Raw genomic sequence first — 19189 nt, forward strand, 5'->3', positions numbered from 1 at the left:
ACCCTTCCTGGTTCTGGTTCTGCTCGAGGTTTCTTCCTGTTAAAAGAGAGTTTTCCTCTCCACTGTCATCTTGTACATGCTCAAGAAGTAGGATAGAATCAATAAGAAGAGAGGAGACAATGTTATCTGTTGGCTTCCTTAGCTAGGGAACTTTTTATGAATTGGCATTGTAGGGATAGGACAAATTCGAATATGAATAAACTGGATTTCATTAGATTACAACGGTGTTATAATGAATTAGATGGAATTGGATTATAATTGGCTCTTCCTCTGGGGTTACAGCCACCTGAACGAAGAATTCTTAAAAAAAATGTATGACAAGTCTGAGCTGCTTAGCATGGACTAGTGTTAAAACATAAGCAGGGCAGGCTATGACCTTGGTCAAATTAGGATAAAACTTTGTTTTTTCATCTTCTCAAGCTAGTTATGTTTTGCTATTGATGTATGTCTTTGTTATCATCCATGCACACAAAAATTATACTTCTATAATTTCACTACTGCAAGTGAAGATATTAAAAGAAAATGTCTAAATATCTGTGATTGATCTCTAGATTAAATTTAACCACAGCTGAAACTGTAAAACCGGGATTCTGTTCTTGATGTGTAGAAAAGTTTTGAAAGAAATTTACAATTAGATTAGTTTGGATTTTGAATAGTATATGCCTTTTATATGCCTTTTTTTTTTTTTCAAATAATCATTGTTGTCTCACAGGGGTTCTGTTGCCATAGATAAGCCGAAAAAAACGTTTTTTCAATCAAGCAGGAAAAGATTCCTACTATCAGGGATAACTGCTCTTATAAAAATCTGAATTCTATTCATTCAGGGATGTGGAGCATTTATTATTGTACTGTGGATAATGTTAATGCTACAAAAAAACCAAAGTGTTCTGGTTGTAAAATTCAGCTACAGACAGAATGTAGTAACGTGTGAAATAAAAGGCATGTTTATATGGGGCGCCACCAGGGACATTATTCAGCATTAGCTTGCATACACACATATGAAAAGCTCTCATATAAACTACTGAAAACCTTTTCATAGATACTACTGATATACCCTACACATATTCGACATGCAGTTAAAGGTTTAGTCAGCACATGTTACCTGAACCAGACCTTGAGTGTGCTACAGTGATCGGAGATAAAGCCTATATTCTGCAGTAAGTCATAATCACATATAGTGTGAAGTTAGTTTTTGGTTTTACAGATAGCTTACTGTAATGACTAATATTGTATCTATAAAAAAATATTTCCTTTTTTGGTTAGTTTTGGATTGGATTTGATAGTTATTTGGTTAATTGACTTTTTTGAAAATGTATATAATAAGATACTTCAAATGAAAGATATTTTTGACTGTGGCAAAATAGAGCACATTTTGCATTGGGGTTTATTCTGTATATTCATTTGGGTTCAAACCCGAGAGCAAAGTTAGAGCCCAGACAATGTATAAATGCAGTTTCATTGTTTCTATAAATACTTTTCACCTTAATACATAGTCTGAGCTTTTTGTGTTGTACAGCACTTTGTTTCAGCCACGGCTGTGGTAAAAGGCTCTATAAATAAAGTTGAGTTGAGTTGAGTTGAGCTCACTAAAGATTGGTTGATAACAAATTGTGCCTGCTGATTTTGTGTACTGTAGATGCAAAGTGCACCTGGTGATAATATAAATATGCTACAAGAATATATCTTCTTAAGTTAAACCTCTTGTTTTATGGCTCAAACTGCCAATCCCAGTAAATCGTGACCAAAATTGTCATGCAGCTGGATAACGACAATATTTACTATGAAAACCATGTAAGAATCAAGTATATTTAGTGATTGAATAATTATTTATCCATGTTCCAAATAAATATTACTATTCTAAAGCCAATTTAAACATACAGTAACTTCATTAGATACATGTTTGGTAGCACTTACAGACCTAAACTAGTATACTCTCTTTGAACTTACCAAAACACTTGCTGAGGTTTGTCTGTTTGTCTATGAAGACTTTTGCAGAGATCACATTTCCAAAGGGAAGAAACATCTGCAGCAGGTCCTGGTCTCCAAACTCCTGCGGCAGGTGATAGATGAACAAGTTTGCACCCTCTGGACCTGACAATCAATGAGTATTTTTACGAATTAAACATTTAACAAATTGATACCCTAAAGATCAAGACAGTTTATGACTCTGTAAATACACCAAACTCATCAAGATACAACCAAGGTTAAGCTAAATAAACAGTACAATAAGGAGCACTGAAGGCTCTTGTAGAGGATCATCTTTTTGATATCATAGCACACTAACTATCAACTTAATTAAAAACAAAGAAAGAAAAATAAAAGGGGCACCGCCTTCAAAGAAGGACTAAAAATATAATTAATCTGAATCAGTCTCACAACGCTACTTAGAATGAAATGTCTGTCAAACACAGAATAAGCAAATAGATTCTAAATATTTATGAAATTATTAGCCAAAACATAGTATAAACCAAAACATGAACCTTAAAGTACAAGCAGGAAATAGGTATGTGTTATGAGAACCTAATTGTGAAGGAAATATGTATCATGAGGTAGAAAAATAAATTGTGGACAGGTGAGTTATGATATGATATTCAGCCACAAGACAATTCAATTTGGGGTCCTAATTCTTGGCAGTATACAGGTCCTTCTCAAAAAATTAGCATATTGTGATAAAGTTCATTATTTTCCATAATGAAATGATAAAAATTGAACTTTCATATATTTTAGATTCATTGCACACCAACTGAAATATTTCAGGTCTTTTATTGTTTTAATACTGATGATTTTGGCATACAGCTCATGAAAACTCAAAATTCCTATCTTAAAAAATTAGCATATCATGAAAAGGTACTCTAAACGAGCTATTAACCTAATCATCTGAATCAACGAATTAACTCTAAACACCTGCAAAAGATTCCTGAGGCTTTTAAAAACTCCCAGCCTGGTTCATTACTCAAAACCGCAATCATGGGTAAGACTGCCGACCTGACTGCTGTCCAGAAGGCCATCATTGACACCCTCAAGCAAGAGGGTAAGACACAGAAAGAAATTTCTGAGCGAATAGGCTGTTCCCAGAGTGCTGTATCAAGGCACCTCAGTGGGAAGTCTGTGGGAAGGAAAAAGTGTGGCAGAAAACGCTGCACAACCAGAAGAGGGGACCAGACCCTGAGGAGGATTGTGGAGATGGGCCGATTCCAGACCTTGGGGGACCTGCGGAAGCAGTGGACTGAGTCTGGAGTAGAAACATCCAGAGCCACCGTGCACAGGCGTGTGCAGGAAATGGGCTACAGGTGCCGCATTCCCCAGGTCAAGCCACTTTTGAACCAGAAACAGCGGCAGAAGCTCCTGAGCTGGGCTACAGAGAAGCAGCACTGGACTGTTGCTCAGTGGTCCAAAGTACTTTTTTCGGATGAAAGCAAATTTTGCATGTCATTCGGAAATCAAGGTGCCAGAGTCTGGAGGAAGAATGGGGAGAAGGAAATGCCAAAATGTCTGAAGTCCAGTGTCAAGTCAGTGATGGTCTGGGGTGCCATGTCAGCTGCTGGTGTTGGTCCACTGTGTTTTATCGAGGGCAGGGTCAATGCAGCTAGCTATCAGGAGATTTTGGAGCACTTCATGCTTCCATCTGCTGAAAAGCTTTATGGAGATGAAGATTTCATTTTTCAGCACGACCTGGCACCTGCTCACAGTGCCAAAACCACTGGTAAATGGTTTACTGACCATGGTATTACTGTGCTCAATTGGCCTGCCAACTCTCCTGGCCTGAACCCCATAGAGAATCTGTGGGATATTGTGAAGAGGAAGTTGAGACACCAGACCCAACACTGTGGATGAGCTTAACCCATTTAGGCCGGGAAAGCATTGCCGCATTTCTACCTTTAAAGCCGGGGGCGCTGTTGCGTTATTCTACCTTTAAGGCCGGAAAGCGTACACGTCTTTTTTCATGTATAAGGTTGTTTTGCACCAATTAAGCACGAATAAGCACATTTTTATTGTCATTACACCTTACAATCTATACACCTAGAAACTACCAACCAGGCCAGAAATCTGGGCGTAGTGATGGACTCAGACCTAAATTTGGAAAAACACATTAAGGCAGTAACAAAGTCAGCCTACTATCACCTTAAGAATATATCAAGGTTAAAGGATCTGATGTGTCAGCAGGACCTGGAAAAACTAGTCCATGCATTCATCTTCAGTAGGCTTGATTACTGTAACAGCATCTTTACAGGTCTACCTAAAAAGTCAGTTAGACAACTGCAGCTCATTCAGAACTTTGCTGCTCGAGTCCTCACTAAGACCAAAAAAGTAGACCCCATCAGTCCAGCTCTGAGGTCTTTACACTGGCTACCTGTCCATCAGAGGATAGACTTTAAAGTTCTGATGCTGGTCTATAAAGCTCTGAATGGTCTAGGACCAAAATACATCAGTGACCTCCTGACCCAGTATGAACCTTCCAGACCCCTCAGCTCATCTGGATCCGGTCTTTTATCAGTTCCCAGAGTCAGAACCAGACATGGAGAAGCTGCGTTCAGCTTCTATGCTCCACATGTCTGGAACAAACTCCCAGAAAGCCTCAGATCAGCTGAAACACTCAGTGGATTTAAGTCCAGGCTGAAGACACACCTATTTTCAGCTGCGTTTGAATAAAGCTCAAAACTTAATCACATTTTAACTACAGATTTTATATTGTTCTTATTTCTTTATTTTTGTTTACAATTTAAATCATGCTTTTTATTTATCTGATTTTATCTATTTTTATTTTTATTTTATTTTTTTATTATTTTCTTACTTGTTTTTAATGCCTTCTTGTGATTTTATATAGCTGTGAAGCACTTTGAATTGCATTGTGTATGAATTGTGCTCTATAAATAAAATTGCCTTGCCTTGCAGCATAACGAAACTTGGTTCCAGTTACACCCATCCGGACAGACAACATGAAAAACAGACAGGGGAGACAGGTGACCATGGCCATGCGCTCCTTGCGGTGCGCTGCCAGGAGAAAGAGGGCACGCAGCTCATTGAAGAGCGCAGCCGCTCCTTTAAAAGAAAAAAAAGGGACCACGTTGGGTGAGGGGGAGGGGGAAGTCATACTTCACACTTTACCCTTTATCAGGATACAGTTTGAGATCACAAAAAAAATCTCAGCACAAAAAAAGCAACACATACACACAACATCATTAAGCCATGGGACAGTGAAGAGGTGAGGAGTTGCGTGTGTTATCAATGAGCATGTGTGTGTGTGCACGTGTGTGTGTTCAATAAGTCTGCACAGAGTGTATTATCAGGCGATTTGTCCTTGACAAAGTTGGAATATGTCAGCCAGTCCAGCAGATCTCACAGGAGCCTTAGGAAGGGGAGGGGGGGGGAGCACATGGGAAAGAAGCATCATGTTTTCATAACAAAACGTGGAGAACGATTTTGCAGCTGGCTACAAGGCCAGTGTGGGGCGCCGGATTGGAATAACAAATTAATTAGGTCAGACAGACACTGATTATGCCGTCTGTCTTTTTGTCCATTGCTGGTTGTCTCATGGCGAAAGTCCCGAATTCAGCCGAATTGTGGGATGTGGACCCTTTCCGCCCGGTCCAACCATTCTCCCAGGTTAATCCATTTCTCTTCTGAGTCCAGGAATCTCAGCCAGCCTGCGCACAGCCAGCTTCCGACCCTGCTCACGTAGCATCTCAGTCTGAGCGTTGATTGCTCTTGTGACCCCATCGAACGCTGTCCACGTTCTCTTAATTTCGTGAAATACCAGGTATCCTCCAACTCCAAACAGCAGGAAACCGAGTATCATAAATCCGAATATGTAGACATCTTCTGCGTCCTCGACGGCCAACAACGCCAGACACAGAATTCGCCACTTCCCCCAGGCGTCCATTGAGTATCCAGCGAAGAATGTCCCGTTGGGGCATGAGGGTTCTCCTTTCCCCAACTTTGCATTAGAGAAAATTTGAGTAGCATAGTAGAATAGCGTTGAGAGACCAGCTGACCAGATCCATCTTACTTGAATTCGTCTGATATGTAAAAAAAGATGCTCCAAAAGACACAGACACAAACACGCTAAGCAGGGCAAAAAACAGGGAGGGAGGAGCAGAGAGAAAATGCAACCTCTTCCACCGAGAGCAAGAACAGACCAGCCATTATTGACCTCTGCGCCAATTAAATGCATTATAATAGACACGTGAGAGTGTCGTCATGTTCCTCGTCTCATTGTTTTGAAGTTAAGTTACATCGAACAAGCATGGAGGACTTTAAGTGGGAAGACATTTCAGGCGGTAGCGATTGTGAGGAGTTTCTTGGCTTTGATGATGCTGATGAACATGCTGACCCAATTGATCGAGATTTATGGCTAGCACATATGTTTGAAGATGAAGATGACGATAACGACGAGGATGATTTTGAAGGGTTTGAATGTGAGTGGAAGACTGACAATTACCACCGTAATCGACGGAGAGATTTCAACCGCACACCAGGGGTGAAAGTTGATTTACCTGCAGATGCCACACCGTTGCAGGCATTTAATCATATTTTTACTGAGGAGCTTTGGGCGCATCTCGTTTCCGAGACGAATAGATACAGTGACCAGGTACTTCAGACTCCAGCTCGAGCAAAGATGGCAAGGTGGTCACCAGTGTTGGGAGTAACGGCGTTTAAGTATAACGGCGTTACTAACGGCGTTATTTTTCCAGTAACGGAGTGATCTAATTAATTACTCTCCCCATCGTTACAACGCCGTTATCGTTACTGAGAATATAAAGTGGCGCGTTACTACAATTTGGTTGTAGGCTTTCGGCTACACATCAGCTGCATGCTGCCTGGAGAGAGCAGGGGTGGGGATGATGACACCGTTGTAAATGCGATGATGATTGGCTGTGTGGGCGGAAGCCCTCTCACGCTGTCTCACTGCACGCGCTGACGACACACAAGACAGCGGCAACGAGCCAGGGAAGTTCAAAGGTAGCGTTCTCTAACTGGAATTACCGGCACTACTTCTCACCCGTGGAGATAAAAGGCAAGAATGTGTATGTAACATGCACGCTATGCCCAGGGAAAACAACTTTATCCACGTCTGCCTCAAGTAACTCAAATCTAATGAAGCACCTTACATCAACCCATGCGAATATGAAGCACTTGTTGCTTCTGCAGCTAACCCAAGCCCAAATGCAGCTTGCGTGAGCCCCAGCGAAGGAGATGGAGCCACTCGAAAACAAACACTCTATTTTTCGGGTCAGAATTTATTTATTAATTTATTTCTATGCATCATATGGCAGGCTGCAATCTATTGAGTTCAAATAAAAACTGAATGTTCTAAATTACTGTATGTAGTGTTTTTATATCTTCTATATAGGGAGTATAGGGAAATATTCACTGAGTCTGGTCCATTTTTTTTCCTTTAGCACAAGTTTCTTGTGTTTACCTTGAATGAATTCAATCAGTTAATATAAACATATTTGATGTTAAAGATGTTATAGAAAACAAAAAATAACGCCACAGTTACTTTGCTGAGTAACTAATTACTTTTACAATGTGGTAACTGAGATACTAACTCAATTACTTTTTGGGAGCAGTAACTAGTAACTATAACTAATTACTTTTTAAAAGTAACTTGACCAACACTGGTGGTCACACGTAACTGTGCCGGAGATGAAAACGTTTATTGGAATGTGTATGGGCTCCTTGTGCTGCCAGTACGAAGAGATTACTGGCGATAAAATAAATATATAAATAGATAAATAAATCATTTAAATATAAAATTTATTTTATTTTATTTTATTACTGTTTTCTAATTGAAAATAGCGCTGTTCCTGCACTTTACTTTTTATTTTATTTTATTACTGTTTTTTTTTGTGAAAATAGCATTGTTCCTGCACTTTACTTTTTACATTTTCTATTTTCGTGAAGGTGTACACCTTTCCAAAGAAAGCCACAGGTGTAAGCTCTCAAATACTTTTTGAATCTTGTTTCTATCTGCTACAGAGGCTGAGAAATCAATCATTTAGTAGGTGTTGACACAATTGCTGAATTTCCAGAAAAACTTCAGGTTTTAGGGGGTCTTTCTGAAATCGCCCATAGGTTTTACAGGCATTCTTTTCCAGGCGTTTTAGGCCTAAATGGGTTAAAGGATAAGACCGTTTTTTTGACATTGGGCCCTTGATTTCACATTATAACATGATGTTCTACTCACCCCTGCTTGTTGTTGAACATTTGGAGCTGTTCCGAAGATATTCGAGAGGCGTCTGGCTGCTCTCTTGAGATATTCGGCCATGAAACGGTTTCCTATGGGCAAGCTTATACAGGCACAAACTATGCTGTTTATAATTTATTAATTACTGTACACTAGCACTGATAACGTGGAGGTGCGTCGCTTACTTAAAAAAATCCGGGTTATTGTAATTTTGATTTTTTTGTCGTAAAGTGGGTGTTACTGCCGTCATCGTCGTCCTACTGCCACAGACAGCCCACAGACCTGCTGCCTATTTATTCATTCGGCTAAAATTCAAAATTAGTAACCCGGATTTTTTTAAGTAAGCGACGCACCTCCACGTTATCAGTGCTAGTGTAGAGTAATTAATAAATTATAAACAGCATAGTTTGTGCCTGTATAAGCTTGCCCATAGGAAACCGTTTCATGGCCGAATATCGCAAGAGAGCAGCCAGACGCCTCGCGAATATCTTCTGAACAGCTCCAAATGACCAACAACAAGCAGGGGTGAGTAGAACATCATGTTATAATGTGAAATCAAGGGCCCAATGTCAAAAAACCGGTCTTATCCTTTAAGGCCGCTATCGAAGCATCCTGGGCCTCCATAACACCTCAGCAGTGCCACAGGCTGATTGCCTCCATGCCACGCCGCATTGAAGCAGTCACTGATTCACCTCGACCCCTGCTATGTGCCTGTGGTTAAGAGCCAGCCTGCAACCACCAAGACTGTCAGGAGATGGTCTGAGGAGGCCAATGAGACCCTGCAGGGCTGCTTTGAAACCACAAACTGGCAGACGCTCTGTGAGCCGCATGGGGAGGACATTGATGGGCTCACAGAGTGTGTCTCTGATTACATAAACTTCTGCGTTGACACCATCGTCCCACCAAAGACTGTCCTTTGTTATCCAAATAACAAGCCGTGGGTGACAAAGAGAGTGAAGATAAGAGAGGCCAAGGATAAGTACAGGAGGAAGCTGGAGTCGAAACTCCAGCAGAACAACATGAGAGAGGTCTGGAGTGGAATGAAGACCATCACTGGCTTCAGACCATCCAGCAACGGAGGAGTGGAAGGCAGTGTGGACATGGCCAACGAGATGAATCTGTTTTTCAACAGATTTGACTCTGTGAACCTTGCTCACCTGCAGCCAGCACCCACCCCCCACTCTCTCCCTCCCCCGTCCCACAGCCTCTCATCTTCCAGGGATGGCCCCCCTCACACCTCCTCCCCCGGCTCCCAGGCTGACTGCACTCTCCGGCATAACACCTCCACCCCTCCCCCTCCTGTCACCTCTCCACTGACTTTCACCCCTGATCAGATCAGGAGACAGCTGAGCAGACTCCACTCAGGCAAGTCGGTGTGAGCCCCCGGGTGCTCAAAGCCTGTGCCCCCCAGCTATGTGGAGTCCTCCACAGCATCTTCAGCCTGAGCCTGAGTCTTCACAGGGTCCCCGTGATGTGGAAGACGTCGTGCATCGTTCCTGTGCCGAAGGTGCCGCGCCCCAGCGGCCATAAGGACTACAGACCCGTGGCACTGACGTCACACATTATGAAGACCCTGGAGAGACTCATCCTGGAACAGCTCCGGCCCATGGTCAGACCACTTCTGGACCCCCTCCAGTTCGCATACCAGCCCCGACTAGGAGTTGAGGACGCCATCATCTACCTGCTCAACCGTGTCTACGCTCACCTGGACAAGCCAGCGAGCACTGTGAGAGTCACGTTCGTTGATTTCTCCAGTGCATTCAACACCATCAGGCCGGCTCTGCTGGGTGAGAAACTGACGGCGATGCAGGTGGATGCCCCCATAGTGTCCTGGATTGTGGATTACCTGACTGGCAGACCACAGTACGTGCGCCTGCAGCACTGTGGGTCGGACAAGGTGATCTGCAGCACCGGGGCCCCGCAGGGGACCGTCCTCTCTCCCTTCCTCTTCACCCTGTACACCACAGACTTCAGCTACTGCACAGAGACCTGCCACCTTCAGAAGTTTTCTGACGACTCTGCAGTAGTTGGATGCATCAGTAATGGTGATGAGACGGAGTACAGGGGTGTGGTGGACAACTTTGCCACTTGGTGTGAGCAGAACCATCTGCAGCTCAACGTGGCAAAGACCAAGGAACTGGTGGTGGACTTGAGAAGGAGTAAGGCCCCAGTGACCCCTGTCTCCATCTGTGGGGTCAACGTGGACATGGTGGAGGACTACAAATACTTAGGGGTGCACTTGGACCATAAACTGGACTGGACAAAAAACACAAACGCCCTTTACAGGAAGGGCCAGAGCCGTCTCTATTTTCTGAGGCAGCTTAGGTCCTTCAACATCTGTCGGACAATGCTGCGGATGTTCTATGAGTCTGTGGTGGCCAGTGCCATCCTCTACGCTGTTGCATGCTGGGGCAGCAGACTGAAGGTGAAGGACGCCAACAGACTGAACAAACTCATCCGCAAAGCCAGCCACGTTGTCGGAGAGGAGCTGGACTCTCTGACAGCAGTGTCAGACGGAAGGATGCTGTCCAGGATCAAATCCATGCTGGACAATCCTGCACATCCTCTTCATAATGTGTTGGTCAGCCACAAAAGCACCTTCAGCCAGAGACTGATTGCACCACGCTGCACCACAGAGCGCCACAGGAAGTCATTCCTGCCTGTGGCCATCAAACTGTACAATTCCAGTGTATGACATCACCTCACCATGTGCAATAACCCGGTCATAACAATAATAATTAGCTACTGAGTAGCATTGTAAATACTGTTTATTGTTTATTCTATTTTTGTACATATCGATATTTTTATTCTTATTTTATTTTTATTTTATTTTTTTCCCTATCTTATTCTTATTAATCTTTATTTTCCTGTAAATAAGAGCACTGCAACAAAAGAATTTCCCGCAAGGGATTAATAAAGTTATTCTGATTCTGATTCTGATTCTGATTCCTGCAAAAGGATTCCCGACCAAGTATTGAGTGCATAACTGAACACAATTATTTGAAGGTTGACTTTTTTTGTATTAAAAACACTTTTCTTTTATTGGTTGGATGAAATATGCTAATTTTTTGAGATGGGAATTTTGAGTTTTCATGAGCTGTATGCCAAAATCATCAGTATTAAAACAATAAAAGACCTGAAATATTTCAGTTGGTGTGCAATGAATCTAAAATATATGAAAGTTCAATTTTTATCATTACATTATGGAAAATAATGAACTTTATCACAATATGCAAATTTTTTGAGAAGGACCTGTATATGGGTTAATGACTTGGAAGTCAATTAAATTAACAAATTAAAATTGTCAATAAAACCAAAGTTGTGGATTCTACATGCTGACTGAAGCCAGGTGCAAGGATTCTGCTAAAAAGCTCAGAGCCATGGATCCGCGCCGGGAGGGTGTACGAATCCCCTATAATTGCAGTGGAGGGCGGGAAAAGGGGTCGTGGGCTCCCCTAAGTTGTGGGAGCCACGGGAGCCTGCACATAGACACCATCCACGGTGTGTGCCGGCGGAGACGAGCCCTGTGGGTACGCAGCGGCAACCAAAGCGGGGGAGAGGGGAGGGGACCCAGTATGCTCTGGGGGGTGCCTCAGCCCCGAGAGGAGGGTCATGAGTCCGGCCGCTGAGGAGATCCCCGGAGCGCTTCAGCACTGCCTCCTTTAAGGCTGATTTATGGTCGCCTACGGAGAGGTACGTAGACCCTCCTGGAGACGCTCTCCGTCTCTTGTGTGCGTCGGCCAACATTCCTATCTATCCGTCGAGGAGACGGAGACTCGTGGAGACCGCAAGGGTTGTAATTGGTCGGCTAACGACATCATTTCCGGAATCACTTTTCCGGTTTAGCTCCTTCCTCTCAGAACAACAACACCGCCATTTTTGAAAGAGTTTACTGTGTGCCGGTCAACATTTGGTTAAAATTATTTGCATTTCAAAATCAACAAGCTCCAACTCCAACAACAGTCTTTCTCTCTCAGTCGCCATCGTTCTCTGTGAGGAGTGGAACGGAGCCGGAAGGTGAACAACCAATCAACCACTTTCACCATAGATGTCGCCAGATTGGGTCGTCTAACGTAGCGAGGCCTACTGATCGGGAGGTGAACTGCCTTGCGTATCCGACAGCCCGACGGAGAACTTTGAAAAGACGGACTACGGAGACGGATTGATGGATAGCGACGGAGAAGCATACTGAGGCCTTTAGAAGCCTCCGGCGTGAGACAGAAGTCATGGTCCGTGATGACAATTGTTGTCCGGCGGTGAAGAGGGAGCCATGGAGCCCGTGGAAGAAGCACCAGTCGCTGGCAAGGATTGAGCCACAGCAGCCACTAGAGCCAGGTCCGAGCTCCAGCCCTGTCTATTGCCCAGGTCCTCACCGAGCTGCGACAGATCCTCGAAGCGATTGGAGAGTCGGAGGGGAGGCGAGCCGTCCCTGAGTGAGGTCCTCTTTTGGCTGTGAGAAACCACCTTGACCCATGAAGCACTTTGAATTGCCCTGTGTATGAATTGTGCTCTATAAATAAAATTGCCTTGCCTTGCCTTGCCATGATCGCTGGAGGTGGGGAGTGGAGCAGGAAGATGTCCATGGGCCAGAGGGATCCCAGGGCACTGTGTCTTGGAGGGCTGTTGAGAGTGAGGAGATTCGTAGCGACTGGTCATGGGCAATGTCCATGCACTGGGTAAGCAGGGCCTCTTTGCTCCTTTGTTCATCTGAGAGTCGACGAATGTCCTCTAGCAGGTTAGCAATCTTTTTATGAGCTTTTTTTAGTTGTGAATTATCTCCAGGCGGCATGGAGGTAGCCATAGCATGTAGATTAGCTATGTAGCTGTTAGCCTGGTTGTTGCGCCGGCTTAAGCCTGATTTATGGTCGGAAACCAGGTCGTCTGCGTGTGTGTCGCAGTTAACGCAGACATGCCCCCGCTCCTTACGCAGACACTCTGGTGCACCTCCTCAAAATTGTAACTCACCGCAGACAGTGTCGCAGATATCGTCGCTGGGGTGAGAGAAAGGAGGCCTCTGATTGGTCAACTCCACTCTACACTATGCGTTTTTCCGGTTTGTTAACCGGCTAATGGTGACGTTAACCGTGACGATTCTTTCGCCTCTCTGCCAGCTCCAGTAGTAGCAATATTTCTTCTATTTCTAGATCGATCAGCTGCATCTCAATCAAAGTGCGCATTCGTCCAGTCGCCATTGTTGTTGAATGACCTCCGTAACCGTAACACCCACAATCCTAGCTTGTTCGTGATTGTCCCTCTTGCGTTGTGGCGTGGGATTAACATAGCGCAGACAGCGCTTCAAAAGTAGGCATAAATCAAAAATAACTGTGTCGTGTCTGCGACAAGCTCACTTCAACACACTGCTGCGAAGTATACACGAGCCTTTAGAGCAGTCCAATCCAAGCAGTGTCAAAAGCCACCGATGGCCTTAAAAACACACAGAGTTGCTTCTGTGCGTATAAAAGGACTAAAAGCGACTAAAATTCTGCACAGGTCTTGGATTAAAACCACTTAAAACAGCTAAAAACTGACTTAACTCTATGACATCGACTTACACCTGTGAGTAATGTGAGCTGGAGGGCTGACTGCACACAGAGGTGATTTGTGAGAAATCTGTGAGGCCAAGCTCAATGAGTGATTTTGACTTTGTGTGACTTTGAGTGAAAGAGGACAAAAATACCTACGTTTTGGAGTAAAATTGGTCTAGATCGGGCAGATATTTTGGACATGAGAGGCATTTGTTCGAGGATTTTTTTTCTTTATGAATTTAGAGTGAGAAACAGAGTGGGAGACGCACCTCAGCCGAGTTTTAGTCTTCCTAAAACGTAAACTACCGTTCTGTCAAAGCTGCATAATATATCAACAAAAAGTTAAAGTTGAGTGTTTGCTGTCACATTTAAACTTTGAATGATGTCTCTGTGATAATGTATGGCTGAGTTACGAGGCTGCGCCAACTGCCAAAAACTGCCCTATTTTTTGATTTTCAATGCATTTTCCCATTGCCAATTTTCCCACTTTTTCCCATTTTGCCGGAATTCCTTTCCTCTAATGAGAGCCAAAAGTCATTGCACACTATTCCTGATCGTTGCGCACACAGCAGTGTGCTTTTTATGTCGGTCGGACCATCGGTGCTAGACTAGTAGCATGCCGAAATACATGATGGAAAATAATAAGAGTGGCACAAAATTAGTATGTGTGTCTAATGCCTTCGGCATTGGCACCCATAATAATATTATTAATGAAAAACCCCCATTCCAGTGACCTGTCCAACGGGGGGAGGTGGGGGTTAAAAAGTAGATTGCATTGTAAACTCTTGATCTGGAAAGTAAATGGTTTTTTCTTTTTCCAATCCAATCCAATCCACTTTATTTATAAAGCACAGTTTAAATAAACACAAAGGTTTCCAAAGTGCTGTACAATAAAATAAATACAATAAAATAAATAGACTGACAACCCCACCCGAATTAAAATATCTGTGAACATAAAATCAACAGCCTACGTAGTATTAAAAGCCAAGGAAAAGAGGTGCGTTTTAAGAAGAGTTTTAAAAATTTTTGCACACCCCAGATTTTGAGAAATCCTTTACACTACAAACTGATGCTTCTGGAGTGGGTCTGGGGGGAGTTTTATTACAGGAGGTGGATGGAGAGATGAAGCCTGTGGTGTTTCTGAGTCGCAAGCTTCTGGACCGGGAGACCAGATATTCAACAGTGGAGAAAGAATGTCTAGCAATGAAGTGGGCCATTGAATCATTGAGGTACTACCTGCTGGGAAGGCATTTCTTTGTGGAAACAGATCACCGGGCCCTCCAGTGGTTGCATCGGATGAAAGATGCAAACGCACGGATTGCTGGATGGTACCTCGCCCTGCAACCGTATAACTTCACAGCCCATTACAAGGCTGGAAAGACCAACACTGTAGCTGACTGTTTGTCTAGGATTCCTGAATGTTAAGGTACTGTGTTCTCAAAGAGAGGGGGGAGGAAATTTAATGAAGAGCTTCATTACGTTGTCTGGACACTTAAAATGATGTTTGGAGTATTATTGAAAGAACAGATTACACTGAAAGAGATTGGAGTATTTTATTAGTTTGTGGGGTTTAGCCAGTTTCTTCTCAGCTGGTACTGAGGATGACCTGTCCTGTGGAATAAACCAAATGAATAAATGAAACGCTAGTATTGTAACTAATCTTTGTTTGAAGGTGTATTGTGAAGTAAATTACTTACCTCTGTCTCTTCCTCTGTAGGTGTTCAGGCTAAAAGATTCCCCGGGAGCCTGAGCACTGTTTTAAAGGTTCCGGAAGAGACCATTATGAGTTGAAGGGGAGAAGTAAATAATGTGCATTTTGAATGTTTGGTGTTAAAAACCCTAGAACCTAGATAGACTTGTTTTCAGATGTCTAGTGATAGTTCAGATGTCTAGTGATAGTGTTTGTTAAATAAAGTGATGTTTTAGCTATTTTGTATGTATGTTAATGTATGTTTGTTTCCCCTGTTATGGTAGGTTTGTTAATGGGAGGGACTATAAAAGGCTACCGGTTGACAACCTGGGGTTGGCTGTAGTGAGGATTATATGTGACTTGTGTGATGAGGTTTCCTCCTTGTAAATATTCAGTGTCGGTGAATAAAACGCCTAGTGGGTTTGCACCTTTCCTCTGCCTCAAGCCTCCTGTTTAAGCCAGCCGCTAAGGGCCATCGTAACAAATTTTTATTTGTTTTAGAAATTTCTGCTGCCTTAAAGAAAGCATTTGCTGCTCTTGGTGACCAGTGGAGTAACTGGCTGGAGTCCTTAAAACACTTGCACTTTTGATTTTTTTTCTTTCATTTTTAAGTTTAAATTTCAGCTCAGTGAAGCACTTTAAGCACCAACTCTTTTCAGTTAGTTACCCATCTTGTGGAATTGTGCTTCAAATAAAGAACTTTATGTTGACCAGATTGTTAGTTTATCATTTACCGGTCAATATTGCCCAAAAAGACGATAGCTATTTAAAAAAAAAAAAGAGTGAACCTGTAAAACTGCGGTGTTGAAAGCGATGCGGTCAAAAATTTGGGTGCACCAAACTTTTGTGCTGGTGCACCCAAATTAGTTACTCCAGAGCCCTGTTTTAGAAATCCTTTGGAATGAGGTCTGGACACTCTCAGGAGAATCCACTCCCAGCAGGAGGGAGAGATTATGTCAAGGGATCCATGATTTGCAAGTTTTTTTTTAGGGGAAAGTGCATTTGCTCAGTCCATGATCCCAGTTTCTCCTTTACATTTCAAGGTTGTTTGTATATTCTAGATCAGGGGTTGGCAACCCACGGCTCTTTCATCCTTATTCTGCGGCTCCGCGTGGCTTAGGAAAATAAATTAAAAAGTATCCGATTTAAGTGTATTTTATTAGTGTTAGTTTTTTTTTTTTTATTGTAGTTCTAATTTGGAAGATTATTGTGATCTTGAAATATTGAAATAAAATAAAATTGTATTATTTTTCGTCGCTCAAAATATGCGTCACACAAGCCGAAAGCCGGTATATTGAAGAATCTGCATTGATCAAGACTTTAAACACCAGGTAGGCCAAGTATGGAGAATTGTAAGAAAAGAAAAACATCTGAGGGAGAGAGGCTCCCCCGGTCTTCTAGATCCCCATACCCCTCTCCCTTCTGGCTCCTGTACACAGCACATATTCACACACGTAGGGTTTGAGGGCGGGTGTGTTCTGTGGGGGGCATCGGATGGGTCCACGTAGGTGGTCCCCTTTGCGGCACTCTGCAACTCCCCGCCCTTGTTTTAATTACACCTTAGACATTACTAATCTCACACACACACACACACACACACGCACACACACACACACACACACACACACACACACACACACACACACATTAGGTTTTGGGGGGGTGAGAGCACTGAGTGGTATCTGGTGGTCGGGGCTCTTTGGGTATGTAGGCTGCCCGGAGGGCCACGCTCCCAGTTCCACAAGGTTGCCTGCCCCTCAATTTTAAATGCTCACTATTAGAACATATCAAAGAGCTAGAGGGGGGAGGGGAGGGGTCTTCCCGCACCCCTGTTGCCTGGTTGCTGCCTGGGGCGGGGGGGGCCAGGAGGAGGAGTTGTCCTGCTGGTTCGGGGTCTGTGGTGGCTGGGGGGCTGCTGGCCCCCGGATGTGCACGCTGCGCCACACTCCAGCGGAGGTGGGGGATGGATGCATGTGCTGTGCGAGTGTTTGTGGATTTTTTTTTTTTTCTTTATGTATGTATGTATTTATTTATTTATTTTATTATTATTATTATTTATTTATTTATTTTTTTCTCTTATATGATTTATGGGGTGACTGGGTCTGGGGCTGGGTCCTGCTGTCCTCTGGCCTGCTTGTGCTGTTCCTGATGGGGGGGGGGGGGGGGGGCATTGCTTCTCCCCGCTGCTCGCGGCCTCACCCACCTGTGGGCACGTCTTGACTCCCGGGGTGCTTGCCCAGGGGCACTGGGGGAGGCGCTGGCCCACTGCGGTTGGCTGTCTGGGGCGCCTGGCCCTCTCGGGTGTAGGGCGGAGCCCCTGCCGGGGGGTTTTGGTGGCGCTCGGGCTCGCGGGGGTCGGTTCCGGCGCGTGGCCCATGTCTGGGTGGCGGGGGCCTGGCGGGGCTGGTAGGCTGCCACCTCTGGTCGCCGGGGGGGCTCTGCCCGATGCTTGTGGGGGCTCTGTCCGGGGGCTTCCTCTGCTGTATTCTGGGGGGATGCGTGGTTGTCCCTATGGTGGGCTTCCCGGGTTCTGTGCTCCTTGGGGGCTGTTGGTGGCCTGGGTCTGGGGGCCCTCTCTGCCTGCTTCTGATTGCTGGGGGGGGGGGGGGTTGTGACACTATACACTGATATTTAAGCATGGTTATTAAATGGGACCATCTATGTGTATTGCATGTTCATGCACACACACACACACACACATTCATTTGCCCAGTAGCATGCTCACTAAGCAGTTGTTGTGCTGTCCTGTGGTTTAAGGTCACCTGTGTATTATATGAGATTGCTGCTTGTGTTTTTTTGTTTTTTTGTCTGTGTGTTTGTTCTCTGCTTGTCTGGTTCCAGGTGCTCCTGGTGCTTCTAAGGCTGGATTCCCCACAAAAGCCGTGAATCGTCTTCAGTTTTGTTTTTACAGGTGTAGCAGCTGGTTGTCAGATTTTTCATTGTTTTTTATGTTTGTCTCTTCATGTTTCTGTTCTTTTTTTCTCTTCTTCGCTTTCCCTCTCTCTCTGTCCCCCGGTCCGGTTCGGCACTATTATCATATCATGTTAAATATTGTAACAAAATAAATAAATAAAAATGAGGAGTTGATGGGCGTCAAGGGGAGCTTTACATTCATAAAGCTTCCCTTGGCATAGCAAATGTGTTTAGCATAAACGGTGTTCAGATTACAATTCTGCTGCCATAATGCTGGACAGGACATGGAAAAAAAATAAAACATCTGAAGAAAGCCCAAAGGCGATATAAGGATGAGGGCTCACTGCATTTTTTTGTTTGCTACATGGATCATTTAAGTTCAGCTTTTTACTCCATTTGGAAGAGAGCTTCTACTCGGCATGTTTTTTTTTTATTATTATCTTTTAAGAGTTAAAAAATGTTAAAAATGTGTTCATTACATTAATCAAATTTCCTTTTCTCTGTAGCACTTCATGGATTTTGTAAGCAACACACTATAGTTGTTTACACAAAGCATCAAGGTAAAATAACAATAGCTTAATTTTAGATGTCAAAAAGTATTTGCGGCTCCCAGTGTTTTCTGTTCCGTGGAAACCGGGTCCAAATGGCTCTTTGAGTGTTAAAGGTTGCCGACCCGATCTGTTAGATTTATGGTAGATTAGTGGGAGTTTGATGAGTAGAGGGGGCATTCTAAAGTCATCTTGACTGCAAAAGGATCATTTAAGGGAAGTGATTGTTTATTTTTTTAATGGCTAGAGAAGCCTCTGTCCATCTATGTAAACTTGTGTGTAGGTGTGTGACCACACACAATGCCACACTGAGTTCGCCACACGG

General features: G+C 43.8%; 1 protein-coding gene across 14 annotated transcripts in view; it reads right to left on the minus strand.

Annotated features, from left to right (window-relative positions):
* Window positions 1–19189, minus strand: part of celf1 (cugbp, Elav-like family member 1) — an 89521-nt gene that overhangs the window by 1837 nt on the left and 68495 nt on the right. For 12 of the 14 annotated variants that reach the window (XM_075462640.1, XM_075462552.1, XM_075462822.1 and 9 more), the window contains one exon: window positions 1948–2091. In XM_075462640.1, the coding sequence (XP_075318755.1) occupies window positions 1948–2091 (144 nt within the window). The remainder of the gene's footprint in view (window positions 1–1947; window positions 2092–19189) is intronic. The other 2 variants (XM_075463442.1, XM_075462909.1) reach the window with 2 other exon arrangements.

Source organism: Odontesthes bonariensis, chromosome 1 (genome assembly GCF_027942865.1).
Source record: "Odontesthes bonariensis isolate fOdoBon6 chromosome 1, fOdoBon6.hap1, whole genome shotgun sequence".
Classification (NCBI taxonomy): domain Eukaryota; kingdom Metazoa; phylum Chordata; class Actinopteri; order Atheriniformes; family Atherinopsidae; genus Odontesthes; species Odontesthes bonariensis.